We start from the raw sequence: 27,150 nt of genomic DNA, 5'->3' as shown, positions 1-27,150 counted from the left end.
AAAAAAAACTCGGTGTGCCAGACCCCGAAGAGTCTCACAGTTCCACAATAGTGGGCATGCAGCCTCCACAGCTGCAAACCTGGGCCTTTGGACATCAATGATCCCTGTCCCTCCAAAATTCTCACATTCACCGCATCTTCCAATCTCCTTCTTTGAGTTCTAGGTCACACTTCCTAACACAGTGGCCCTAATTTCGGTCTGATCCCAGACTAACAGCTGGGCAATGCGATATATAGAATACTTAGTTAGCACTTGACATCTTCCAAGTGCTGTAGGAATGTTAACCAATTAACGCGGATTTAAAAACCAGATTTCAGAGGAGGTTATGTGCCCATGGATCTTGGGACGAGGCTTGCTAATTCACACCAGCTCCCAGCAGGCCTACTCAAGCCAACCCCCTTGCTCTGAAGACACAAGACACCACCCCCATCCCAGAAGAAGTTGGGATCCAAACTACATAGTTTGCATTATGAGCTCTTCCCAGGGCCGGCTCCAGGCACCAGCCCAGCAAGCAGGTGCTTGGGGCAGCCAAGGGGAAGGGGCGGCACATCGGGCTGTTCGGCAGCAGGCCCCTCTCGGAGGGAAGCACCTGCCACCGAATTCCCGAAGAAGGAAGCGGCGCGGTGGAGCTGCTGCCGGAGTGCTGCTGATCGCAATTGTGATCGCGGCTTTCCCCCCCACACCGCCCACCCCCACCGCTTGGGGTGGCAAAACCCTGGAGCCGGTCCTGGCTCTTCCCAGCTGGTATTGCCATTTCCAAGCCCCCTATTCAAACCCATTCAAAGTGCTGATCCCCTTTCCCTGAAAAACCACTAGTCAGAACCCTGCATCTCCTAAACACAGGATACACCTGCAGACAACTGATGGATGAGGATAGAAGAGGCTCATCACCTTGGTTGAAAATCTTAAAACTTTGTTCCTACCATATATTTCATTTTCCCTTTTTCTTCTAAGGCCCATCACTGCAGTAGCTGTAACGCTTCCCAGGTAAATCATATTTGCATTGCAAGGTCGCTAGAGGTCTTCCAGTGTAGACTAAGGAGGAGAGTCCTTGAGTTTTGCCAGTAGAGAGAGAGAGAGCTTATACTGAAAGAGCATCCCACCATCTCTAGGGAACTACTCCACCAAGTTTTCATTTTGCTCATTTCTTTCCCCTTTTTCCTCCTGTTCTACCCCTTGTAGCCCCCTAGCAAATTCCTCTGGACTCCACTGCTGTGTCTGCCAGGCTTGGATTAGCTGTTATCCATGCCAGGGAGGACGCAATCAGTAACAGTGCAGCATCCTGCAAGGAGGAAACATTACACACCGATCAGGCAAGAGGACTAGAGAGACATCAGTCACTTGGTACAGAAACCAAACCATTGATCATGGGTTAAGGTGACATGACATGTCGTGAATTGAGAGTGTGTCTTCACTTAGGCTCAGCGTCTACCTGCCAACAAGTGTTTCCTTTCATGGACGTTAATTCTCAGGGGGCACAGAATGGAAATATACCTTCCCTGCCATTCTCCTTCTAGCCCCCTTTTGTCCACCACAGGGCAATGGCTTTCAGGTAGTAATAGTAAGCATGTTTCACTTTCAAAGCAGCCTAAGGGGGTTAGGAATTGGGGCCTAATTCCCTTAATCTGCTTTGAAAATCCCAGCCTCACATCTCTTTACACAAATGGGTATTAGTCTTGTTTTACAACTGGGGAAACCGAGGCAAAGAGCGTGAGTGATTTCCAAAGTGCCAGAAGGAGAGAGCAGCAGAGTCTGGAATGGATAGTCCAGTGGTCAGGGCACTAGCCTGGGGCTCGGAAGACCCAGATTCAATTCCCTGCTCTGCCACAAACTTCTTGTGCCACCTTGGGCAAGTCACTTAGTCTCCCCGTGCCTCCCCGACTGTAACTAGACAGTTCTGCCCTCTTAGTACAGCAGTGTGTCTATTCAGGAAGACTCAATTTAATCATGGTTTTCTACATAAAAGTGCATTCTTGTTGGTTGTTATAACCTTCATACATATTCTTCACAACTCCGAGATAGATGTAAGTTTCATTTTTAGAAGGTACACACTATACATTTTTAAACAGTGACTTATTTTGAAAACTTTTCAGATTAGTTTTACAGCTATATCAGAAAATGAATGATTGTTTGGTTATTTCATTTACCAAAGGTAATTGAAGCAGATATCTATGAAGTCATTGGGAGCTGAACTATCATTAAAATTTGGAGGATTTTCTTGCCACGCTGTATTAGGAGGAGAACATCACCCACCAGACATTTAAATTGTTTTATTTAACTAAAAACAACAACGTTAAGTACTCTGGATTTTTTTCTTCAACAGCAAACATATATTTTAACAAAGAAGCATATGTCCCTCCCTTCTCACATTTATCTCCAGACTTCTTCTCCTTGTCCAGATCTATTCCACCCCCAACAATCTTCTATTCATTCAAACTTTTTGAAATTTTTAGAGAGAGGTAAGAGATTGACACTGTGTACACAAATTTGCAGAGGGACAATAGGGTTGAGGTCTGTTATTTCTCACCTCTATATATTATTAAATTTATTTATTTAAAAACATTTTTGCTGTTAACAAGCATGTTACCTCCAGAGAGAAATATCCACAGTTTGAGAACTGCAAAACTAAGCATCTCTGATGGTATCATGTAGACTGAGCACTGAGTCCCATTGGGTAGATAGAAAGATTAACCTAAATAATCTATACAGAAGCCTGTGGAACCCCATAAGATTGAGTGCCTAATCCATGAACTATTGGGAACTCATTTACAAAACTTTTCTTAAACATGACATGAATATATTGTCTCATACTACAGAATTACAATTTATAATCCCTATTCCATGATGAGATAGATATCTTTGAGCTATAATGTATCTTTATTAAAACAATATTTAGATAGGTTTTTCCCTCAAAAGGCACTTTATAAAAAAAATCCGATTTAAATAAAAAAAATCATGTGGTTTTTTTTTAAATCACTGATTTTTATCTACCCTGTCAGACTTCCTCTGTGGCTTTGAGCAAAGCACTTCCTCTGTGCCTAGGTTTCCCCATGGGCAAGTGGGGGATAAGGGGACTCACCCACTTTGGAAACGATGGGAGGTGTAAACTTAGTTTTTAATAGTGATTGGAGACCCTCTGTGTGTCTCTTACCAGTAAGGAGAGCTTGGGGAGGCTTGAAAGCCAACCCATGGCCAACTCTAAGGACCCACCCACTGCATCAGCTGTCATGGCCAGTCAGTTTGAATTCTGTTCTCAGTCAGGCAGCATGCTGGCCAACAGCGAGCCCGTCCAGCTTTGCTGTTATATTCAGGACACCTGAAAGCAGGGGAACGCCATTCCTCATGCATCCCCGTAAAGACGGGCGCTGCGCCACACGCCCCGCAGTGCTCTGGTCTGAAACGCCAGCAGGGCAGTGGCTTTCCCCATCCTCCAGGTGCAGCTGTTCACTTGGTGTCGACATGTGGCCCAGAGGAGGAAGAGTGCGGTTCCCTGAATAGTGAACCTCTCCCTCCTCTGTGATCCGGCTGTTCAAGGTATTTTTAGACAGGAATCGTGGTCTGTCTAGACAAACCAGAACTTCAGGGAAAGCAATGACTCACGCTGCCAGCAGCACGCCCAGAGCATGCATGGGCAGCAGGGAGAGGGGGCAAGTCTTTGAACTAGGAAGGTTTTACTGAAGAGCAGACACCCCAGCCGGCAGAGAGGAGCTGATGGGATCCCCTGCTCAGAGAGCCAGGCTGTGTTTGGAGCGTGACGCTGTATCGCCATGGTGACTCAGAGGCGTTCAGGATCAGAGGCATCGGCTTCTCTAGCTGGCAGACCGCTCATGGGTGGGCGTGCAGTGCAGCACCCTGCTCATGGAGCAAGCTGCCACTGCTCAGCGTCACCGCGCTGTTCAGACGATCGAGCCACTACAATTTGAGAGATGTCTGACCTAACAGCACGCGGGATTTAAACACAACCACACCCACTAAAGGTTTGTGTGTGTACACACCACTGCCCTCTACTGGATGGGATTAAAAGTGCTCAGCTGTGTGCCATTAGCCCTATACTGCTAGCAGCAAATGGTGAGTCTCCTTCGCTGAGGTAGGTAGAGGACTTTGTTTGGGGAGAGGGAGGATCAGAGAGTCCTAGCCTGCTGTGACCGTACAGTTCTGAGCGGCCAGGCCATGCGACACAGTGATAGCAAGAACAAACGCTACAGTTGCAATAAGCTATCCAGCACGTGGGATACCGGGCTCCACCCAGGCTGCTTCCGACACCCGCTCACTCCGCACTGGGGGGGTGGGGGGGGGAGAGAAGGACACGTCTTTGTTCTCCACACCGCCCCCAGCTCTTCTCACAACATGAACATAAGAAGGATTTTTGTTTAACAACAAAAAAAGTTCCCTCCACCCCACCCAAGCCGGAGCCGAACCTGGAATTTTCAAGCCATGTGCCCGGCACCACAGGGCTGATGGCACCCTCCCATCCTAGCTCTGACATGAGGCAGAGATCAAGTTCCAGCTCTGTGGCTGGTGGGGTCCCAGGAAAAGCACAGCAGCCGGAGGATAGTTTCCGGGCACAGGCATGAGATCCACGCTGGCAAAAGGCAGGGACTGAGTGTGCAGGACAACAGACACGTCTGCGGTGAGGGACTGGGTAGAGCAGAAGGCACAGACCCGGTGCTGGATACTTCGCCTTCACCATCAGCCCACACCCCACTGTACCTCAGGAGACCTATCCTCCAGCTAAACCAATGAACACTCTCAAAAGGGAGCAAGCGATCTCGGGGCTCTGTGCTGCTGGCATCAGTCGGCAGTGTCACCCAATACCTGCTCTCCCCACACTGCCAATACCCAAATTCCAGGAGGGATTTCACCGCCTCATGAGGATCAGGATTTACCAGGAGAAAGGTTACCTGTGACCTTTCCAAAACCCTGGTGTGTTTAGAGCCAGCGGCTCGGATTCAGGCTGCAGGCCTTGGCTTGCTCGGCAGCTCCAGCTGAGAAGGCTGCAGGGCAATAGATCAGGAAGAATGAGCAAAAAGAGGTGAAAGGAAAGTAATACTGGAAAGTCATTCAACTGCAGGACAGCATGGCCCAGAGGTCAGGAACCGCAGCATCGCCTTTGTCCACGATTAATGCAATGCCCAGAGATGAACAGGACCCTTTCCAACACAGTCTACCCCAAAGAGCTTGCAGTCCAGCTCACGGCCTGCCCAAGACAGGACGTGACCGGGCAGCACCACTGGGGTGGGGAAGGACGGCGCTACAGCACGTCATGGCTGTTCCACACGAGCTTTTCAAAAGCCTGTTTTAACCTCCGTTTCCGAACCAATGCTAAATGAAATTTAGTCTTTGGTTTTACCTGCAGTTAGTGTTCAGCTGCACCCTACTAGTTGGAGAAGAGGTCGAAGCCGGACGTAGGGACGGGACGGGGCCCAGGGTGGTGCTGCAATTGCGATCCAGGCGTCAGAACCGAGATCAGAGTCCACAGACGAGCCAGAATCAGTACCGTAGCTGGGATCCAGGTCCAGGCCAAAGGTCAAAGCCGAGTAGTCAGGAAGGTCAGGAAGTGGAGGCAAGGCTGGAGCAAGGTCAGAGTAGGGCTCGAACGCCTGACACACCCCGAGGCCGCAGGAGGGTTCCTGGTCGGGTGGTGATCTGCAGCTCTGGCGGGGTTGGAGAAATACCCGGGGGGATGGGAGGGGAGCAGATCATCTGACCCAGGCTCTACTCTGGGACAGGCTGCTGCCGTGTGACCAATGGCGGAGTCACTGCAGGCTCTGCGGGAAGGGTGAGCGAGTGCAATTGGGTTGTTACGGTGACTCACCGCAGCTCTGCTGGAGGGGCAGCGGAGGGAGCAGCCCTGATTGGGCTGCGGGTTTGCCTCGCACACCCATGGTCAGCAAGGGCTAAGTGTTGTCAGCTGTGGCATCCAGCACATCTTCTGCTTTGTGGGTACTACACTTGAGTTCCATCTCTTCACCATCACCGCAGGGTTCTGGGATAAGCAGAATAAAAACTGGAGGCATGAAACGCTAGGCACACGAGACTCAACCTGATACGACCCAGCCAAGCCATCACTTCGGCACAGGGGTCTGTCCTTTCCAAGGCCTAGCTACCAGCTCTTCTCGTCTCTGTACAGACCTGCAAGCATCTCAAAGTGCTAGTGACACACGTATTGAGAGAAACCCTAAAGCAAGAGTGCCTGGACAAGAAGAGGGCTCCACACATGTCCAGAAGTCGAAAGTCAGAGGACTGGCTGAGAGCTCTAAGAAAAGTCATGTCATCTAACCAAGCAGGGCTGCTGGACTGGAGCGGGCATCTGATTCAGGGCCGTTCAGCACAGTTTTTTGTCGTCATCTGTAAATAAATCTTTCCATTCAAGACTCCAGTCCCCAGCCTGTGAATCCAAAGACCTGCACACCCCAGGTCTCATCTGCCCAGGCTGATGTTTAATAAGGATTAGTCAAATCAACACCAAATATGCAGCCTGGGGCCAGGTCTACCCTTGGAAGGTCTTGTCAGCACAGCTATCCCGGTATACTACATGGCAAAGCATTCCTAGTGGGGATGCAGCTTATAACAGCAAAACCGCACAGCTTTGCCACTACAATTGTGTCTACACTGAGGGCTTTTGCTGGTACAGCTATGTCTGACAGAAGTCTGTAATACAGAACTGACCGGCGGCAAGTGCCAGAAGGGGCAAAAACAGCATCACATCATTCAACTCAGCCTTCCAAACCAGACAGGCTTGGGATGCTCCACGCTGCTAAAGAAATGGATCACACTTTAATTCCCCATTCTCACACACATGCTCAGGAGAGACTATTTCAAGACAGACTTGCATCCAGACAAATTACGTCCAACTCTGTGCTTGAGACACAAGTGCTTGAGCTGATGCTGCTCCCAGTGAAGTCAATGGCAAAACTCTCCTGGACTTTAGACAGTCAGGTCAAAATTTGCAGAAACAAGCTTCCCATAAAAACCTTTAGAGTAGTAGATGCCTTTTTATCTCTAAGTCTTCCCACACACCTATTCAGTGATTCTAATGGAAACAGGATATTTCTGTCCAGTAAGGGCATGATATTCACTTTAAACTATTCATATTAATTTGAATGGGAATTGGGCAGCCCAATCTCTTTGATTACTTTGAAATATCTCATCCTAAATATTCCCCTGAACTCCATACAGGTCCACCATGGTGCCACATCCCAGAGCCTGGAAGCAAACTGACTAGTCAGTAACTAACTGTTAAAGTGAAATTGACATATCTATTTCCCTTGTCCCAACACAAGAACCTAATCATGCAGCATTACAGTTGAAACCAGAAAAACATGAAAATATTATTTGTTTTCATGCTGCATGATGTAACAGCAATAATGATTAAAAACCACATGGAACTGCATCCCACAGCGGGTTTTCAGAATTCCCTATTGAAATCAACAAGAAGTTCTGCTTAAAAACCAATAGCCAAGCCCAAAGAAAACAAAGACATGAGTTGCATTCCACAAAATCATGACATTTAAAAACACACAACAATACTTGTTAGGGGGGGTTATTGGCCTGCTGGGTTTTGAGCCCCTGAGGACACATTTTCAAGCTTTTATCTGGAACTATGTAGGCTAGCCACTTAGCTTTATTAATTCTGATGATTATTTTACGAACTAAGATTCTCAGCAACCACATGGCTCCAGGACCTGGTGCTTTAAGAAATGCACTACATATCGCGAGACTTATGATAAAAATCACGAGAGCCGGCACATGGTGCATATGACAAAGTAACCTAAACAATCCAAAAGCCAACAAAATGTACATGTTCAAAGTGGGCACGTAATTTAAAATGGTCTACATTTCACACGAGATTTCACACTACATTTCAAATGAGAGCGAGTGTTCACATATTAGCTGTAATGTACAGGTATGGGAGTGAAATGGGGTCACCTTCCTTTTACAGAGAACAAACCTAACAGCTGTTAGTTGGGCAGCACGAGGCTAAGCATGAGGAACCAGCACAAGGTCAGAATTGTTCAACCAATTCAGTTTGATAACAGTGTTGCACCCGGATCCTTTGTAAACTCTGCTTGCACCATTATGGAAGTATAGAACAAAAGGTCATCACTGGTCCTTTTCATGCAGGGCTGGAATAGGCTTTTGATAAGAACAAACACAATTGAAGATAAGAAGCCTGAAACTAAACAGCCTTAGGATAGCAGAGAAATCCTGTCAGTCTTCGCATTTCTCTTCCTCCCCAGTTCCTTGTTAAGGACAATTAGATTATAAAATGGAGATTAACCTAAGGAAGGAATCAATTGCAGGAAATGAGACAGAGCATCCTGCCAACACAAGGGTCCTTCCTGACAAAGGGGGAAAGACCAGTGGGAATCAGTTCAGTATAAAGCTGGGTAAGGGGGGCTGAGTGTGCAACGCCTCTGGTTAGAAGCTACCTTGACTCTTTAGAGCCACAAGTTCAACTCCCCACTAAGCCAACTCATCTTGTTGCCTTCCCGAGTTAGATGAGAAACTGAATCCCGTTATGTTTACTGTGGAGGATTCTCATGGAGGAGACTTGAAAGCCAAGGCCCATTATGCTATGCATAAACATTAAAGATTTGGTCCAGTGCCCCAGGCAAGGGTTACCCACCCAGCTGCCTTTGGGCAGTGTGCTGCATGCCAGCTGGCTGGTGCCCTGCACCCCAGAAGAGGCTGCATCAGACACGTGGATAGAACTTTAAATAAGACTTCAGAATTCTTTGGACTAAAAAGTTACTTTATGGTCTTGATTTTGATCTATCTCAGACCAGTGAAACGCTATTCATCATGTCAATGGATTTTAAACCCCAATTTACACCTCTATTTGTGAGCAAGGAAGCAGGCCTTGACACTTGTGTGCACCCTTTAAAAAAAAAAAAAAAAAAAGCTGTTCTCCAGTACAGCTGTAGAGAGGTAAAGACGTTTAAAAAAAGCCCCCCCCACACACACACACACAAGGAACTGTCTCCCTCAATGAGTTTCAAGCAGAATCCCACATGGAAATCAATAGGGAGTTTTACTTAAAACCCAATACTTATGACTTGATCTTGCATGCCAAGCTCCCATTGACTTCAGTGAGAGTTTGGGGTGTGCAGGCAGGATCAAGTCTGATGCACCTGCTTTGATATTGTCGCCATTCCTCAAAGGCACCCAGCACGCCACGTGGCTGATTGCCCCAGGGAGCTTACAGTAGACAGACCACAGGCAGCATCACGATTCAGAATGCACCGAGCATCCTCTCTGGGTTCTTAATTAAGCCTAAATACAAATCTTGGGTCCCCTCCCGCCCCCCAAGATAGAATATGTTCATGATATTCCTCCATTAGTCACCTGATGCTATTTAACTAGCAATAAATGACAATCGATGTATGGCAGCCCTCTCCTGCCTAGGTGTTCAGATCACCGTACAGCAAATAGAAAACAGTCAGGAATTCAATACCTAGCAATGGTCTCCCTGAGTAATGAAGGCCAGAGCCAGACTTCGCCAGAGGGGTTTTGGTTTTATTTTTAAGGGGTGGGGAATCCAGGTTCCAATTCAGGCCCATTAATACAAACAGCAGAAGACAGATACAAGCACTTTGCATCAGACACTAACCCAGAGAGAGTAGATGGAAATTCTACCATTTTACCATCCATACCAGCTGGCAGGGATTTACACTTAACTAGGGCAAGAAATCTGGTCCCACCTAGAACTCTGCTGCTGCTCTGAAACCTACATTTGAGCTAAAGAAGAATCTCCATCATTATTTGTAGCAGGCTAAGGCCTATGACACAGTGGAATAGATTTGTTGCCAACTCCTGAGATATTTGGCATTTAACACACACACAAGCCCCTGGAGGCTAATCATTAGTTGATACTCTCAGCTCTATCCTTAAATGGGGGAAGAGAGAACTATAAACCAGCCAGCCTAACTCCTGGAACCTAGAAAGATACTGGAAGAAGCTATTCATCAATTTGTAAGCACCTAGAGCAGTGGTCCCCGAACTGTGCAGCAGACCTATAGGCAGGGGTGAAAGTAAGGCGGTACGGTATGGTGTACTGGTAAAAAGTAGCCGCCGGTACCGGCCCGTACCGCTGACTAAGGACCCTGCTTAAAGAGCTGCCGTGGCACCACTTTAATGTCGTTGCCCCTTTTGTCCCCCCGGCCGCTGGGGGTGGGGGGGGGGGAGCAAAAGTAGCAGCTACCCCGGGGCCATGATTTAAAAGGGCCCAGAGCTCCAGCTGCAGCAGCGGCTGGAGCCCCGGGCCCTTTAAGTCGCTGCTGGAGCCTCGGGCAGCACAGGCCAGACAGCACAGATGGGCTGACCCCCCCCAGCCCCACCCCTTCTGCCAGAGGCCCCACCCCTTTTGGGGGGTGCCAGAGCTAACCCCATACCAGTAAGAACTCAATTTTACTTTCACCCCTGCCTCTAGCAGGGTGCACATAGGAATGTTCGGGGGGGGCACAGGGGCGGGCAGGGAGCATCACCCTGCCCTGCTCTGCCCCCGCCCGCAGCCGCAGGTCCAACCCTGGCCTCTGCCACTGTCTCCTGGTCCTGGGGGAACACAGACCAGGTAAGGGGAAGCACAGACAAAAAAAGTTTGGGGACCACTGACCTAGAGGATAATAGGGTTATAATTAATAACCGGTACAGATTTGTTAAGAACAAATCACACCAAACTAACCCGGTTTCCTTCTTTGCCAGGGTTACTGGCCAAGTGAATAGGGGGAAGCACTAGTTGTGATATATACTCCTGAGGGAATTCTGGGCCGAAAATTCTGCACCAAAAAAACCCAAAATTCTGCATATTTTGTTTGTCAAAATAGTGCAATATAATCACACTAGTTTCACTTATTTTGCTAATTTGTTTAAACTACCATACAGAGAAAAAAAAAATCACAATAATTGTTCAGCATTTCCTAAAGACATGAAAGTTAAATTATAATACCCTGCATTCCAGCAATAATCCTGGATTTTAATTTAAATTACTTGACTTATTTTGGTGGTTGGTGAGCTGTAAAGTAGACCGTCGTTTAAATTGCTCCGACTTTCACACATGAAAGTCGTACAGTTTTGCTAATCATTGCCCTTCATTTTTTTAAATGGGCAAGTAAAATAGATCTAACCCCACTGTGCTTCTCTGGCACAGGAAAAAAAAGGAAGAAAGCACATAGACCTTCCTAGCTGAGGATTGTTACTGTCATTTACAATAAGGTTCTGCCAAGGTAAAGGAGCCTTAATTGACTAAGAATGGGAACAATTAACTGACAATGGGAACATTAGCAGCCTGCCTGCTTAGTTGTTACATTTCTGCTCGGCCTCAGGGACAGAGCCTGCTTCACACAGCCCTACGCCTCCAAGTCCGGGATGCAGCAACAGCGATGTGAGCGACAGTTTTCTGTCTCACTCTTTCGCAAGGCAGGCAGGCACCCAGCCCTACTCTCTTACCATCTCTCCAAGGAGGCACATACACACGCCCAGTCTCCCTCCTCCCCTCTGCAGTGATCTGCTGCGCCCGGCTGCTGGGGAAGGGGTGTGTGTTTCCCACAGATTTCTTGGCTCCCCATTTTTCTGCAGGGGAGCCAAGAAATCTGCGGAAGGTATGAATTCTGCACCCCCTACCCCCAGGGGTAGATATAACTTGATTTTAGCAAGATTTTTGACACAGTCCCACATAACATTCTTCTCCTAAGCAAACTAGGGAAATGTGGTCTAGATGAAATCAGATGGGTGCACAACCAGAGTTGTTACCAATGGTTTGCTGTCAAACTGTGAGGGTGTATCTCCTGGGGTCCCGCAGAGGTCTTCCCTGGGTCTGGTAGTATTCAACATTTTTATTAGTGGCTTGCATAATGGAGTGCAAGGTAGGCTATAGAAAATCTGCAGATGGCACCAAAGGCCCAGTTGCAAGCACTTTGGAGGACTGGATTAGAATTCAAAATAACCATGGCAAATTGGAGAACTGGTCTGAAATCAACACGATGAAATTCAATAAAGATAAGTGATAAGTACTACATTTAGGAAGAAAAAAAAATTGAATGCCCAGCTACAAAGTGGGGAATAACTGGCTAGATGGTCATACTGCTGAAAAGGTTTATAGTGGGTCACAAACTGAGTATGAGCCAAGAATGTAATGCAGTGGCAAAAAAAGCTAATATTCTTGGGTGTATTCATAGGAGCACTGTATGTAGGACACAGGAGGTAACTGCTCACTTTACTCAGTGCTGGTGAGACCTCAGCTGGAGTACGGTGTCCAGCTCTGGGCACCACACTAGGAAAGATGTGGACAAATTGGAGAGTCCAGAAAACAGCAACAAAAATGATAAAAGATTTAGAAAACCTGACCTCTGAGGAAAGGTTAAACAATTGGATATGTTTAGTCTTGAGAACAGAAGATTGAGGGGACACCTGACAGTCTTCAAATATGTTAAGGGCAGTTATAAAGAGTACTGTGACCAAATTCTCTACATGTCTAATGAAAGTAGGACACACAGTAATGGACTTAATCTGCAACCATGGAGATTTAAATTAGATATTAGGAAAAACTTTATCTATAAGGGTAGTTAAGCTCTGGAACAAGCTTCCAAAGGCGGTTGTGGAATCCCCATCACTGGAGGTTTCTAAGAACAGGTTGGACAAACACCTGTCAGGGCTGGTCTAGGTTTACTTGGTCCCACCTCTCCAGGTCCCTGCCAGTCCAGCATTTCTATCAGTCTGTGATTCAAACAACTTAGTAAAAACAATCAAACTTTCAAGACCTGCTGGTTGTGGAGAGAAGCTTGAAAGTGCACCCTAAAGGTTTAAAAAAACCCAGAAGGCAAATATCCTCCCCGCTAAAAAAAGTTTATTTGCCATTTCATGATTTTTATGCCAGTGATATGATAGGGATCAGGGGTCATGATTCATGACTAGTTAGGATTGGCAACATGGAAACCAACTGCTCCTGTTGGAAAAACATTTTTTTTCCTGTTGCCAAAGGCTGGCAGGGACACAATTTTTGCCGGGCTAGCACTGAAAGGACACATGGTTTGGAGTTTCCTGGATGAAAAAGGCCCCTTTTGTCTCTTTGCATTTTAAGCGTCCTTCCTGTATCGCTCCCATGTGCTTTTTCACAGTCATCTTTGACAAATTTGAGCCTTGCAATCTAAGGCAGGAGTTAAACAGCAGGGAGTTTTGTTAACTAAAACTAGTTCTACCCCTACAAGATCTACAGTTTGTTCCTTCGTTATCCCCGAATCCCTGCTCTGAACAGATCCAACCACTCTTCACTTTGGAAATGCAGCATAAAATGCTACCAGTCAACACCACACACCTCCTTTTGGTCACAAACTTTTCCCCACCTACATGCCAGCACCTAGGCCTGGTAGAGAAGGAAGTGTGTGTGTAGGTTGAACCATACTGTTGTCTTCATACTAGCTACTTGTCTCCGCTTGATTTTTTTGGTCTGAGATTATGGGACAAGACTTCAATGAAAAGGCCAGTGAATGTATGTCTCTATAACCCGCCAATGGATGGAAATAATATATTCACCCAGATCTGGGAAGCACAAGTAGTATTTGTGAAAATGTGGTCCAATACAATCCAGGTACTCACTTTAACAAGACTGCCCAGTCATTTCCTACCACAGAGCAAATTTCGTTTGCAGAGCAAAGGTCCCAAATAGTTTGGCTCATGAGTTCTGATCACCATGTTTGGGGTCAGGAAGGAATTTTCCCCCGGGTCACATTGGCAGAGACCCTGGGGGGTTTCGCCTTCCTCTGCGGCGTGGGGCATGGGTCACTTGCAGGTTTAAACTAGTGTAAATGGTGGATTCTCTGTAAATTGAATTATTGAAACCATGATTTGAGGACTTCAGTGACTCAGCCAGAGGCTAGGGGTCTATTGCAGGAGTGGGTGGGGGAGGTTCTGTGGCCTGCAATGAGCAGCAGGTCAGACTAGATGTTCATGATGGTCCTGTCTTGCCTTAAAGTCTATGAGTCTGTGCATTTGAGTGGCCATCTTGGCTCTATCCTCCTGCTCAGAGCAGATTCAACCATGGTTACTGAACTAGTCCTGGATATAGTTTGTCCTCCTTGGCTACAACTGCAACAAAATAGTGCTTATTAGCACCAGTTCTGCTGGTGTCAGCAACAGTAGCCTTAACAAGCCCTGTGTGGAAATCACACACTGAAGGAGTGGAAACTGCAGCTCAGTGGTGGCTGATTGCAGCTGTCAATAGGTCACCAAACAGCCCAAAGGCTAAAATTCATTTGAATGAAGTAGTTGGAATTGTTCTACCGACCAGACCACCTGCTTGCTGCTAACCCATGAAGAGAAAATAAAGGCTGAATTAATCAGGTAAAATTATTCCTATGAAGAGTTCACTCAGCTGTGGGATGGACAAACTATACAGCTACAGCTCACCCAAGTGGCACTGCCACAAAGCTTTGCTAATAGACACAGTCTTTCCTGGTCAGGCCAAGGAGGAATTGTAATTGAGGTTGCTAGCCAGAAGCAACTCCTCAGCTGCCACACTGATTACCTCTTAACAAGCTGCACATGAAGCCTGGAAGGGTTAAAGCAATCAGGCCTTGCCCTCTCTGCTCTGCTTGGCTGGGTTATGGATTCTCCATCAATGGTATTTCTAGGGGACCTGCCATTCTTCATGTTCTGCTCTCGTTCATATCAGGGACCCATATGGGGTTCCGAGGCTGTGACAGAACAGAATTTGACTCCAAATCTGAGCACCCCTCAGTTTTCTGCTTAATGAAAGCTCTCAGCAGCATAGACCATAAAACAATAAAGGTCTTTACAGAGCAGCTGATCTGCTCCGGCCTGCATAGATGCAGATACAGTTACTGATTCTTTAAATCTGTAACAAGAAGTTAGGCAGGAGAGGGCAGGGGAAAGATAAGTAGAAACTTTAAAGACAGGGCTCAACTTCTCTGCAAAGTTAACTCACGTGTTGCTCCTAAAATCCCATCCACAGCAAAACCCCTTCACTTAGTTGCAGTGGTGCTAACTCGAGTTGGCTGGCCTAGAAGGGCATACAGACTGGGAGCACAATTAATCAGCTGCTAACACAACCAGAATGCAAGGTAGCACCACTAGTCCTCCAATGCTTTCCTGTAATTCCTCCTCACACCACAACCATGACCTGTGTGGACACAGCACTTGTTGTTTTGCAGTATGGCTGCAAGCTAGGCTCACTGGAGAGGAGTAACTTGAGTGTAGATTGATGCAGAGTTAACTCCGCTTCAAAGACATTCTCACAGCCTGAGACCAGATGAGGCCATTTGCCTTACATAACTAAATTCCTCATTCAGGGCAAGAAGAAAGTGACTCAGCAATTCTTCACCATGGCCAGCTAACAACAGCTCACCTAGGAACCCACAGTTCATAGATCAACAACTAAGACTAGCAATCTGGGAAGGCACTTGCACTTTGTTTTAATATAAAAATACAATTTTCTAAATGCCAGGTTTTAAATAAGCAGAGACTGCAAGAGGTGCACACACTTCCGGGTCAGCACCAATGGCCCAAATCCACCCTTAGAAAAATCACCTGTCTGACATGACCTTACCCTTCAGGAGATAAGGCCTCACCAGGATGTTCAAAGCCTTAGCAGGAAATTCCACTGGAATAATAGCCAAGGCCTTGGAGTTAAGAGACAAGGCCAGGTTAGCCTGGCCCTCTTTCACAAGGCAAGAACAATACTCCGCACAACCAATAAAACAGCCCCCTTAATCACCGTAAGGCCTGGGCTACACAGGTAGTTTACTCTGGATCAAATACAGGGGTGATTTGGAACTACTTGAGTTAGATCCAGTACAAAACAGTGTGGACTTTTAATACACTTAAATTGCATTTAGAGCTACTGAAAACATCTGTACAGTACTCATTTTAACCTGAAACAGTATAAGCCTGGTTCAAAATTGTGTTAGGAGTACTGAAATTATGTTTTGCACCCATTTCACTAAATTGGTTTTTAGAGTAATGGCTTTTAAGGTGAGAGTGAACTATTATTAGGTCATCTAGTCTGGCCTGTATAACACAGACCATGGCATTTCACCCAGTTACCCCTGTATTGAACTCAATTACTTGCAGTCAAACGGATTCAGAGTTGGCGCAGTACAGCTTGTCACACAGACAAGGCCTGCATTAAGCTAAAAATCAAAATGACCCGGGGTTAAGTCTATTTAAGATAGTCCATACAAGGCTGTACCCTGGTTTAACCAAAGCAGGTTCAAAACAGATTGAAGTTAGACGGGTTCCAGTTTGCAGAAAGGGTCTGAACAAGTAAGTTACCTCCAGCTAAGGTGAGACGGGATGATAGGCCTATCCAACAGTCCTGGTGCTGCGAAAACTGACAGACAGCATTTCTCATATGAAAAGCCCTGCAAGGACTAATCAGACCAGCCCAAACCCTGCCATCAAAGACCCCTTGAGCTAGAGCAACAACCAGTTCCAGCCTTCCTCCTCCCTATGTGTTATTCGCTGAACAGGAGTGGCTGCTTATCTATCTCACAAGCCAGGAAAGCCGACTGCTCCAAGTCACTCCACAAGCCTTCGTCCCAGCACTAGGGAATACTTTTAACTCGTTTTATTTTAGAAAACGCCCAGAAATCTGCATCTTGCGAGCAGGGGCCTTTAGACCTGGCCTTCCCCTCCACTCACTCTCAAGTAGGAGAGGGGAATGGTTAAAAAACAGCCCCCTAAATGCAGCTCACCTCTTTTCTATTGTTGTACTTCAGCCCTGAATCCGAGGTTTTCAGTTTGCTTCCTGGGGAAAGCTGATAATCATTCATTTTTCTTTCTTCGGAAAGCCGATAGTTCTTCATGGTTTCCTCCCCCCACCCTTTTTTGGGGGGAGGTTTGGGAAATCGGGGGGGTGGGGGTGGAGTTTGCCCCCAAAACAATTCAACGTTTTCAATCCCAGCGCACAGAGCTGTTGTTCCTGCTGCGGTGTACAAAGTCCTTCCTGGTGGCTGAGTAGCTCAGGAACCGGAGTCCACAGCTGATCAGTTTCAGCTGAAACTCACAGACCGGGTGAAGCCAGTTGTGGGAACCACAAGGTCTCGGAGTACAGTACTTCCTAGCCCCCTAGGTTACCCTCTCACTTGGGTCCTGCACTTTAGTTCGCTTCCCTTCCCCTTTTCTCCTCCCTGTGTTTATCTGGAGTTTTCCTCCCCTTCTCCTTGGGCTCAGGTAGTTTCAAGGTGTGGCTGGGTCTCTCTCGGTGTGTGATCACACGAGATTACCTCGCCTGGGCCCCTCCTCTCTCTCTTCTTCCTCCTGCAGGTGAAAGGCTCTGCCTCCTGCAAAAGGCTCATTCAGCAGCTCCATTCACTTGCACACACACACACACACAAAAAACAAACAAACATGGTGGTTCTAATCCTCTGTCCCTGAGGCACCCTGATACAGGTGGATGGTGGCATCTTGTGGGGTGCCCACACACACTGGTGATGAGCCCCGCCCTCCCCCCAGCATGATAGAAATAAACATATATACATAAAGGAACCAGCCAGCTGGTAAATCAAAGCAGCAGAAAAGCCCCCTTTATTCCCACCACAATAACCTTCCCCAAAACCCTATCAAATTTGGGGGATACCTCCAGACACTGGCTGGGAGTGGGCATGTGGGGTGATACCCCCAGGCACTAGCTGGGAGTGGGCATTTGGGGGGATACACAGCAATTAGAGTTACAGTGGATTCCACACACACACACACATACACAAACAAAATGGAGCTCTAGTTCTCAGGGGAGAGGTTGTGCTGGGGGAAGTGTGCTAATTTCATGCAGGCACAGAGCAATCAAACCTTTCTGAATAGGCTGCTAAGGTGAAATTGACGATGTGAGCCACTAAAATAGAGCTGGGAAGCAAAGGGAGTGAATAAAGGACTGCCCAGCAGGGAGTCTATGCCAGCAAACACCAGGTCCCACCTTCTCATTGCTGTGAATAGGGTTGCAGATTGCACCAAAGATTATAATGCCTAGGTGTCCCTATGCGTTTGGTCACCATGGCCTGGTCTACACACCATTTTTGTACCAGTATAACTATTTTTGTTCAGAGTGATTTTTTTTTTACCACACTCGTTATCCTGGTACACCCCCTAGCGTGGCCAGTTATACTGATATAAAGGAGCCTTAGACCAATGTAGCCTAGTCCCCTTCATGTATGGGAATACCTATTCCAGCATAAAGCAGCTTTATACTGATATAATTGCATCCACAATAGGGACGTTATACCGTTCTTGCAATACTGGACTAGTTAAAGCAGCACCACTTTTGTGGGCAGCTAAGCTCTGATGAATCAAGGGAAGGCATTTACTTGGTAACAGTTTCAGGACGCAGACAAATGCCTTTAGCATAGCATGTGGTGTCCATAGTGTCAGATGTTAAGGTTAACAACAGATGTGGCTGCAGTGGGATTGACTGGGTCTATCGCTAGACTCTGAGATGAATCCACAATAAAACCTCAGATCCAAACACTCCAAACTTTGGGGAAACTCTGATCTGGAGGCAGATTTAAAAACTGTGGCTGTGGCCTATTTATACTGAAACTCTGTCCACCCACATTCGCCTCCACTGCTCTTTATTTATGGACTAGGTGGGTAGAAGGGGCCAAATCCCTGAACTCCCTAATTTTTAATCGTCCAGACTCAGGGGTGGATTAAGAATAAATTAAACATGGATTCATCTAAACTTTTCAGCTCCTCTCCCCCGACTCTTTGATCTTCCTCTCCTGCCATTCATAGGGTCTCTTCCAACCCAGCTCTCTCCTTCTTAGGCCATGTGTACTCTACAAAAGCTTTTATCAGCATAGCTGTGCTACTCAGAGATGCGAGGAGGTCTGCTCTGTGATCGATATTATAGCTGTGCTGGTAGAAGCCACTACTGCAGATGCAAAACTGTAACATTGACAGGTATAGATTGTTTTGTTCAGGGAGGCTGGAATAAGTGATGCTACAGTACTGGCAAAATCAGTATAAGATGCTCAGGGCCGGTTCTAGGATTTTTGCCGCCCCAAGCAGAAACAATTTTGGCCACCCCCGTCTTTTTCTACCCCACCCCCGGCCCCGCCTCAGCTCGCCCCTTCCCCAAATCCCCAGCCCTGCCTCCTCCCCCCAGGCTCTCAAGCCTAGGAGGGAGGGGGAGAAGCGGCGCGCGCGCCGCGGCCACTCAGGCTCTCCCCCTCCTTCCCAGGCTCTCAAACCTGGGAGGGAGGATGAGCAGCGGCACGCGAATCAGCTGTTTCACGCGCCGTGGCCGCTCGGGATCTCCGCCTCCCAGGTTTGAGAGCCTGGGAGGGAGGGCGAGCAGCGGTGTGCGGATCAGCTGTTTCGTGCGCCGTGGCGCGCAAGCGGCAGCAGCGGAGGTGAGCTAGGGCGGCCGGGGCACATTTTTAGGGGCAGCATTCTGGCGCCAGCCACGCTGCCCCTAAAAATGTGCCGCCCCAAGCACCAACTTGTTTTGCTAGTGCCTAGAGCCGGCCCTGAAGATGCTGCTAGTGTTTGCTGGCCTGGTATACAGGGATAGCTATACCGGCAAAGCACTCGGACCTCGTCTCAATTCCATTTTCCAGACTTGGGCATGTTCCATACGAATGTCTAGTATGCTAGCAACACCCATTACAGCCTGGCCCTGTGTTCCTCAATGCTGACCTGGGTCCCTTTCACACCAGTTGGTCTCTCCCACAAGGATCCAGCCTTAATCCGTCCTTACAGGGTGCAGTGGATGTAGCTGGGAAAGTGTGATGATCTCCCATGCCCTGTTCTTTTATATTCCTAAAAACTCTGCCAGTGCACAGCAGAAGCTGCCATTTTCTTCTCACACTTGTGGCTGAGACACCTTGTGACAGAGGAAACACACACATATCCTGTGCTCTCTCTCTGCTGGTTTCCTTAGTCTAAAATATATCATTCCGATTGCAAATCTGTAGTTCCCATCCCCCCTGCTGTGGGCCGTTCCTGCAGCCCCGGTGTGGAAGATCTGTTCCTATGATTTGCTCTTTGTGTACATGCAAACCACAATGTACACAGACAGCACCTTCTCCTGCGTGTAAAAACCTTAACTCCCTCCCCACCCCCCTTCTCCTGCTCTCTCACAAACTCCAACCACCCCAATCACTTAACCAGGAAGTATCCCCAGATAAAGATGACAGGTTTCAGAGTGGTAACTTCTTAGTCTGTATCAGCAAAAATATGGAGTCCTTGTGGCACATTAGAGATTAACTAAGGTGCCACAAGGACTCCTCTTTGTTATTCCAGATAAAGATGTAACCCTTCGAAACCCAGCCGTGTTAGTCAGCCTGCTGAAACCGATAGCTGGCTGGTCTCCGGAGCAGGTGGGGCCTACAGGTGCCCTATGCAGTATCATAGAGGACTGACTGGACGAGAGCCAGCTGTGTTGTGCAATACATGGCTATGTTTCTACCAGGCTCTGGCTTGGGAGCCACGCCCTTGGGGGCTGCCTGCCAGAGTGCAGTTTCTGTGTTACACTGGTGTGCAGGCAGAAGTGCCTTTCTTAGCCATACAGCACGGTCCCTGAACTGATCCTCTTCCCTCTCCCGTCCCTCCTCAGCACCCATTTTGTCAGCGAGCTAAGCGACATGGCTGGGAGCGGAAGGAGCTCAGCGCCGGGGCCGAAGGCAGGATGGGTACGCTGCCATCCTGATTTACTGTTTCCGAACACCCGCAGCTCCCGCTGACGTCACCCGGAGTTGTGAGCGTTCAGCACTTTGGGAAATCAGGTTCCCACTGCTTACAGGCTAATGCTTTCACCTGCTGAGCTGAGCAGCAAGCTGAAATGTGATGATACAATGGAGCTAAAGAGACACAGGAGTCAGAGGCCCCTGGCTGATTGTGGCGTTTCAGTTCTAAGGCTTGGGGGCAGAGAGCTGGCCTTAGCCGTATTTCATTGCAATCATGATATTATTGATTTATTCTTTGTATTGTAGTAACACTCAGGAGCCCCAGGCATGGCCCACGACCCCCTGGTGCTAGGCGCTGTACGAACACAGATGCCCAATGAGCTGACAATCTGCTATGCACGTGTTCAGTGGTATGCGGTTATATACATCATGAGTATATTCTTCCAAAGCTTTCTTTTTTCACAAAGGTTGTATTTTTATTGGGTTTTGATACATCATGAACATAAGTCAGTTAAACACCATTGGATAAAGATCAGGTGAAAGAGGACAAAATAAATGACCATGTGTAGGAGTTGGAAGGGGATTCTTCCCACCCCCTCAATTTTGTAATGTCTCCTTCCTGTGAAGGGATGGCCACGGCTGGAGATGGGAAACTGGAGTAGGAGAGCCAGTGCTCGGAGGTGGCAAAGAATCTTCTCTCTCTCAGGTACTTGGCTGGCTGGTTCCTGCTCACAAGCTCAGGGTCTAACTCGTCTCCCTATGTGGAGTCAGAAGAAATTTGCCCCAGTCAGATTGGCACTGACTTTTGGTTTTTTTTCCACCTTCCTCTGCAGCACATGGGTGTGGGTCACTTACCCATATCATCTGGGTACAGCTCACTTAGTCAGTTCCTTGCCAGGGCCTCGGGCACTGGTGCACCTCCGTCCCTCCTGTTCTCTGCACAGAACTATCTAGTTTCCTGGTAATATTTGCTCACATTTCAGTTGTTCGGTTTAGTGTGCGGCTGCTGGCCTGTGATACACAGAGGTCAGACTTCTGACCTCAAACTCCATGACTCTAATAACTGTAGTAGCATGTCTTTGTACTTCCAGGCCCCTTTCGCCCAAAGATCTCAAAGCACTAATCCAAATCATAATGAATTAAATCGTCTAGTGCCCCTCTGAGAGAAGGAAGTAGGATTCGCCCCATTGTAAAGGATGCAGAAATTGAAGCAGAGAGGTTAGTAACTCAGGAGTTATGACTCATAGCTCCCGCTGCTTAACGACTCAGACGCATTCATTCCTTTAGGAAGAGTGTGACCGTATTCTTCATACACCATTTAAACATGATGGGCCAAATTCATCCTGGGTGGAACTCAGCCATTAGATTTACACCAGGGTTGAAACTGATCTCAGGGAGGGTCCATATATTTAACAGTGAATGTATTTTGGCATGAAACAGCAATCACGCCATAACTGTTACAGGAGTTATCCATTACAGGTTAAAGAAGCCCACGGAGGTAGGGTTTGATACACTATCTGCCCTATACAACGTAGGCATCTGCAGCATACACAGCTGTGTAGGACACCCGGCTCTGATATCCATTCGAGATGAGCTAAAGCACTAAGACAGTACACCAATGTGCTGTGTGCAAGTGGGCTAGCCATTCCCTTGCTGTAGGATGAATGTGTGCACACGGTGACCTATAGATGTCAGCTAACTGCCAAGTTCCTGGTACTTCTCACTCCATAGCAGACCACAACAGCAATAGTTTCAATTCTCTGCAACTTGAAGTCTTTATACCATGATCGGAGGACTGTAGTGACTCAGCCAGAGGTTAGGGGTTTAGTACAGGAGTGGGTGGGTTCTGTAGCCTGCACTATGCAGGAGGTCAAACTAGATGATCATAATGGTCCATCCTGACTTAAGTCTATGAGCATTCACGCTCCCCTGCTAGGGAAGGGCTGAGTTCAAACTGTTTCACAGCTATAGTGCTTCCGTCATTGGAAGCCAATAAACTCTAAGACAGTGCTCTGCTCTCAGGGGCAGGTCCTAAATCCAACCTCCGGCAGCAGTCGCTAGCACCCATTCCTCTCACACACACTTCTGCAAGGCAGCCCTACAGACATTACAGAAACCAATCCATCTCTGTCCACATTCATTTCCCAGAACAGACCTAAATCTCATGCAGCTACTCACGTGGTGATAAAAGTAGGATTAGGAGAGAAATGAAAAGTATGTGGTGTCCAATTACCTCATGTTCCAAAGGGTGAGTAAATAAGCTGATTCACTGGGAGGAGACACAGCAAAAGCAAATGAGCGGAAAATGTCGTTCAGAACCTTATAGTCTCTCAGCTCAATACGCAATGCCCAGGAGAGTATGAAGCATAGAAAGAGCATGGTCTGGTGGGGTAAGAGCAGGAAACTGGTAATCTGGGGATCTATGGTTGAGTAGTTCAGGACTAAAGTTGTCATAACCCAGTGCCCTTGCACTGACTGTGGGGCATGAGCTGACATGTGTCATTACTCTTAGAAAGCTGTTCAATAATTGCAGTGTACCAAATTGTTCTTATTAACCTCTGAGGATAGGACAAGAAGCAATGGGCTTAAATTGCAGCAAGGGACGTTTAGGTTGGACATTAGGAAAAACTTCCTGTCAGCGTAGTTAAGCACTGAAATAAACTGCCTAGGGAGGTTGTAGAATCTGCATCATTGGAGGTTTTTAAGAGCAGGTTAGACAAACACCTGTCAGGGATGGTCTAGATAATACTTAGTCTTGCCTTGAGTGCAGGGGGCTGGACTAGATGGCCTCTCGAGGTTCCTTCCAATCCTACGATTCCATGAATGGCAGCTCATCTCCTGATACCAGCTACAACCCCTGTAAGAACCTTGAAATTGGATTCCTTCTCTCAGAAAGACCTGTTGGAATTCCATTAAAAGCAACTAAATATCAAGGTCCCAAAACGGAGCCACCCCTCAAAATACATTCACAGGAAAATTTCTAATGGTGGGGGGAGAAGAGAGAGAGAGTTGTGATAATTCACAAACAAAACTGGACTTTGAATGAAAAACCCATGTTTAAAGAAGGTCTGAAATGCTGACAATAAAGCATCATGTCTTCCATAATCCCCCCACCCCCTTCTAACAGACTAAAGGGTAGCAGGTGATGACATATACTGATTTATAAGACTGAAATATACAATGAAGAATTGTTAAAGGTACATTAAGAACTTTGATAACTACATTTTTAATAAGTTGTAATTACGGATAATGAATGAGTACAGACGAGGTAACACTTAGACCATGATCTTGTTGGCATAAGTATGGTTTTGCCAATTTTTCTTTTACATAGAATTGCTGATGGTTTTGCTTTCAGACTGGGAGGACATATCAAGTGGGAGTCCTGCAGGCATCTGTCCTGGGACTGGTACTATTCAATAATTTAATTAATGACTTGGATGAGGAAGTAAAGGGTACATGTGTAAAATTTGCAAGCTGGGAGCGGGGTTGCAAGCACTTTGGACAACTAGGGTGACCAGACAGCAAGTGTGAAAAATCAGGACAGGGGGTGGGGGGGTAATAGGAACCTATATAAGAAAAAGACCCAAAAATCGGGACATCTGGTCACCCTACAACTGGATTAGAATTCAAAGTGATCTCGATAAATTGAAAAATTGCTCTGAAATCAATAAGATAAAAGTTAATAAAGACAAGAGCAAAGTACTACATTCAGGAAGGAAAAAAATCACATGCACAACTACAAAAAGGGGGAAAAACTGGTTAGGCAGCAGTGCTGCAGGAAAGGATCTGGCGATTATAGTAGATTGCAAATTGAATATGAGTCAACAGTGAGATGCTGCAGCAAAAGAGGTACATATAATTCTAGGGCGTATTTACAGGAGTGCCGTATGTAAGACATGCGACATGATTGTTTTGCTCTATTCAGCACTGGTGAGGCCTCAGCTGCAGTACTGTTTCCCATTTTGGGCACTGCACTTTAAGAAAGACATGGACAAATTGGAAAGAATCCATAGGAGAGCAATAAAAATGAGACATTTAGAAAGCATGGCCTGTGAAGAAAGATTGACAGAATTGGGCATGGTTAGTCTACAGAAGAGAAGGGGGCACATGAGAACAGTCTTCACAAAAGGTATGTTAAAGAGGACAGTGATTGATTGTTCTCCATGTCCACCAAGGGTAGGACAAGAAGTAATGGGCTTAGTTTGCAGCATGGGAGATTTAGGTTAGATAACTTTCTAACTGTAAGACTTGTTAAGCCCTGGAACAGGCTATCAAGGGAGGTTGTCGAATCCCTATCGCCGGTGGTTAGACACACACCTGTCAGGGATGGGTTAGGTTCACCTGCTGAATCCTGCCTCAGTATGGTTGGCTGGACTAGAGGCCCTCAAGAGGTCCCTTCCAGCCCTGCATTTCTATGATCATGGCTTTAAAGGCAAAACCTCTGCTGTAGGCTGTGAATTAGGAAAGGTAGCACTTACCAACTGCATGTTAACTGCAACCGAGTCAAAGGACTTGGCAGGGTGGTTCCAATGTGTTGTGTGTTCTGAAACCAGGCTAAAGGGTCAGGCATGCCCAACAGTGACAGACACAGTTAAGGTCCTATCTTTATGATAAACTAGAACCAGATACCTAGATGCCTTGACTTGGTTGCAAGTGAAGTGCACACAGGACCTTGGCATTGTTCATTTTTTACCGGTTTGTTACAAGCCAATGGACTTAACTGATGCTCAGTTGCCTTGCAATTGTCTGCAACAAATCTCACTCACACAGAAGAGCTCTGAGGTGGATTTTTTAAGGCAGGATCTCAGGCTTTTGCGAGTGTCATAAATCAGTTCACTTTGTTGGTCCATGACAGACTATTTGTGTTGGAAGTATTTTGATAGGAGAAGTTAAATTGGGATGCAGACTACAAGTAGTACAATGTTTCAGAGTAGCAGCCGTGTTAGTCTGTATCCATAAAAAGAACAGGAGTACTTGTGGCATCTTAGAGACTAACAAATTTATTTGAGCATAAGTACTCCTGTTCTTTTTAAGAAGTACAATACATGTAGTCCATTTCTCAAGCCTGTTGAGATATCCCTGAGGCAATCACCCATCTAGTGGATCAATGTGGTACTGCAGCAGGCAAATAAAGTTGAAATCAGTTGGAATTTTTCTTTGAGACAGAGTGACAGTCATTGTATTCCTGATGGACATTTGATACAAAAAGTGTGTGGACACTCTGGGAAAAGGATCTGGATAGACCAGTTACTTCAGAAGAATGGGGTTTGATCTGGAAAAACCTCTGTGTGTAGCACAAGAAAAGGAAATTTCTTTACGCTACTGTTTCAATGGTACCACACACCAGTCAGGTTAAGAAATAATACACATAGATTGGATGTATAAATAAATGATTAACTGGTGAAAGAAGAGATTTTACACATTGATGCTGGACATGTCTAGTCAGCAGAGAGTATTGGGATGCAGTTCTTAACCAAATATCACAAATGGTTAGATATTTGTTACCAAAGGATCCTTGGGTAATCATCCAGGGGCTTCCAGGAAGAAACGGTCACACTAAAGGAAATGCAGAATTAATCTCTTGCCTGCTAGTAGTTGAAAGGATACTGATAGCTTCTCATTGGAACAAGAAAAATAGTCCAACTCTACAGGAATGGTACAAAAAATATGAGAGAATCATAGACTATCAGGGTTGGAAGGGACCTCAGGAGGTCATCTAGCCCAACCCCCTGCTCAAAGCAGGACCAATCCAAGAGGTGGTTGTTATGGAAAAATTAATGTACCAATTATGAATAGGGGACCGGTAGATACTTACATATTTGGTTACCATTTATTCAATCTTCAAAGTATATTTGCCTGCAAACAAACCAGCACACCTGTCCAAATTTTTGAACAACATTTAATAGAAATGCCTAGTTTGTTAAATATATGGAATCAGGGGTGTCAAGGCTGCTTCCCCACTCTGAACTTTAGGGTACAAATGTGGGGGCCTGCATGAAAACTTCTAAGCTTAACTACCAGCTTAGATCTGGTCCGCTGCCACCATTCCCAAAACTAATTCCCTTCCCTGAGAAGCCTTGAGAAACTCTTCACCAATTCCCTGGTGAATACAGATCCAAACCCCTTGGATCTTAAAACAAGGAGAAATTAACCATCCCCCCTCCTTCCTCCCACCAACTCCTGGTGGATCAAAAACAAGGAAAAATCAATCAGGTTCTTAAAAAGAAGGCTTTTAATTAAAGAAAAAGGTAAAAATCATCTCTGTAAAATCAGGATGGAAAATAACTTTACAGGGTAATCAAACTTAAAGAGCTCAGAGGACCCCCCCTCTAGCCTTAGGTTCAAAGTACAGCAAACAGAGATAAACACTCTAGTAAAAGGTACATTTACAAGTTGAGAAAACAAAGCCTTGCCTGGCTGTTTACTTACAAGTTTGAAATATGAGAGACTTGTTCAGAAAGATTTGGAGAACCTGGATTGATGTCTGGTCCCTCTCAGTCCCAAGAGCAAACGA

General features: G+C 46.5%; 1 protein-coding gene across 2 annotated transcripts in view; it reads right to left on the bottom strand.

Annotated features, from left to right (window-relative positions):
* The window catches only part of ST14 (ST14 transmembrane serine protease matriptase), a 49,753-nt gene extending 32,576 nt beyond the window's left edge, over positions 1-17,177 (bottom strand). Inside the window, exon 1 of one of the 2 annotated variants that reach the window (XM_008164132.4) lies at positions 16,710-17,177. In XM_008164132.4, coding sequence (XP_008162354.3) covers positions 16,710-16,820 — 111 coding nt within the window. In that variant the 5' untranslated portion in view covers positions 16,821-17,177. Of the gene's footprint in view, positions 1-15,562; positions 15,583-16,709 lie in introns of those variants that run through there. The other variant, XM_065569238.1, reaches the window with a different exon arrangement.
* Between the last annotated feature and the right edge of the window lie 9,973 nt (positions 17,178-27,150).

This window comes from Chrysemys picta, chromosome 16 (assembly GCF_011386835.1).
Source record: "Chrysemys picta bellii isolate R12L10 chromosome 16, ASM1138683v2, whole genome shotgun sequence".
NCBI classification, from domain to species: Eukaryota; Metazoa; Chordata; order Testudines; family Emydidae; genus Chrysemys; species Chrysemys picta.
This window is presented reverse-complemented; position numbering and strand designations above follow the sequence as displayed.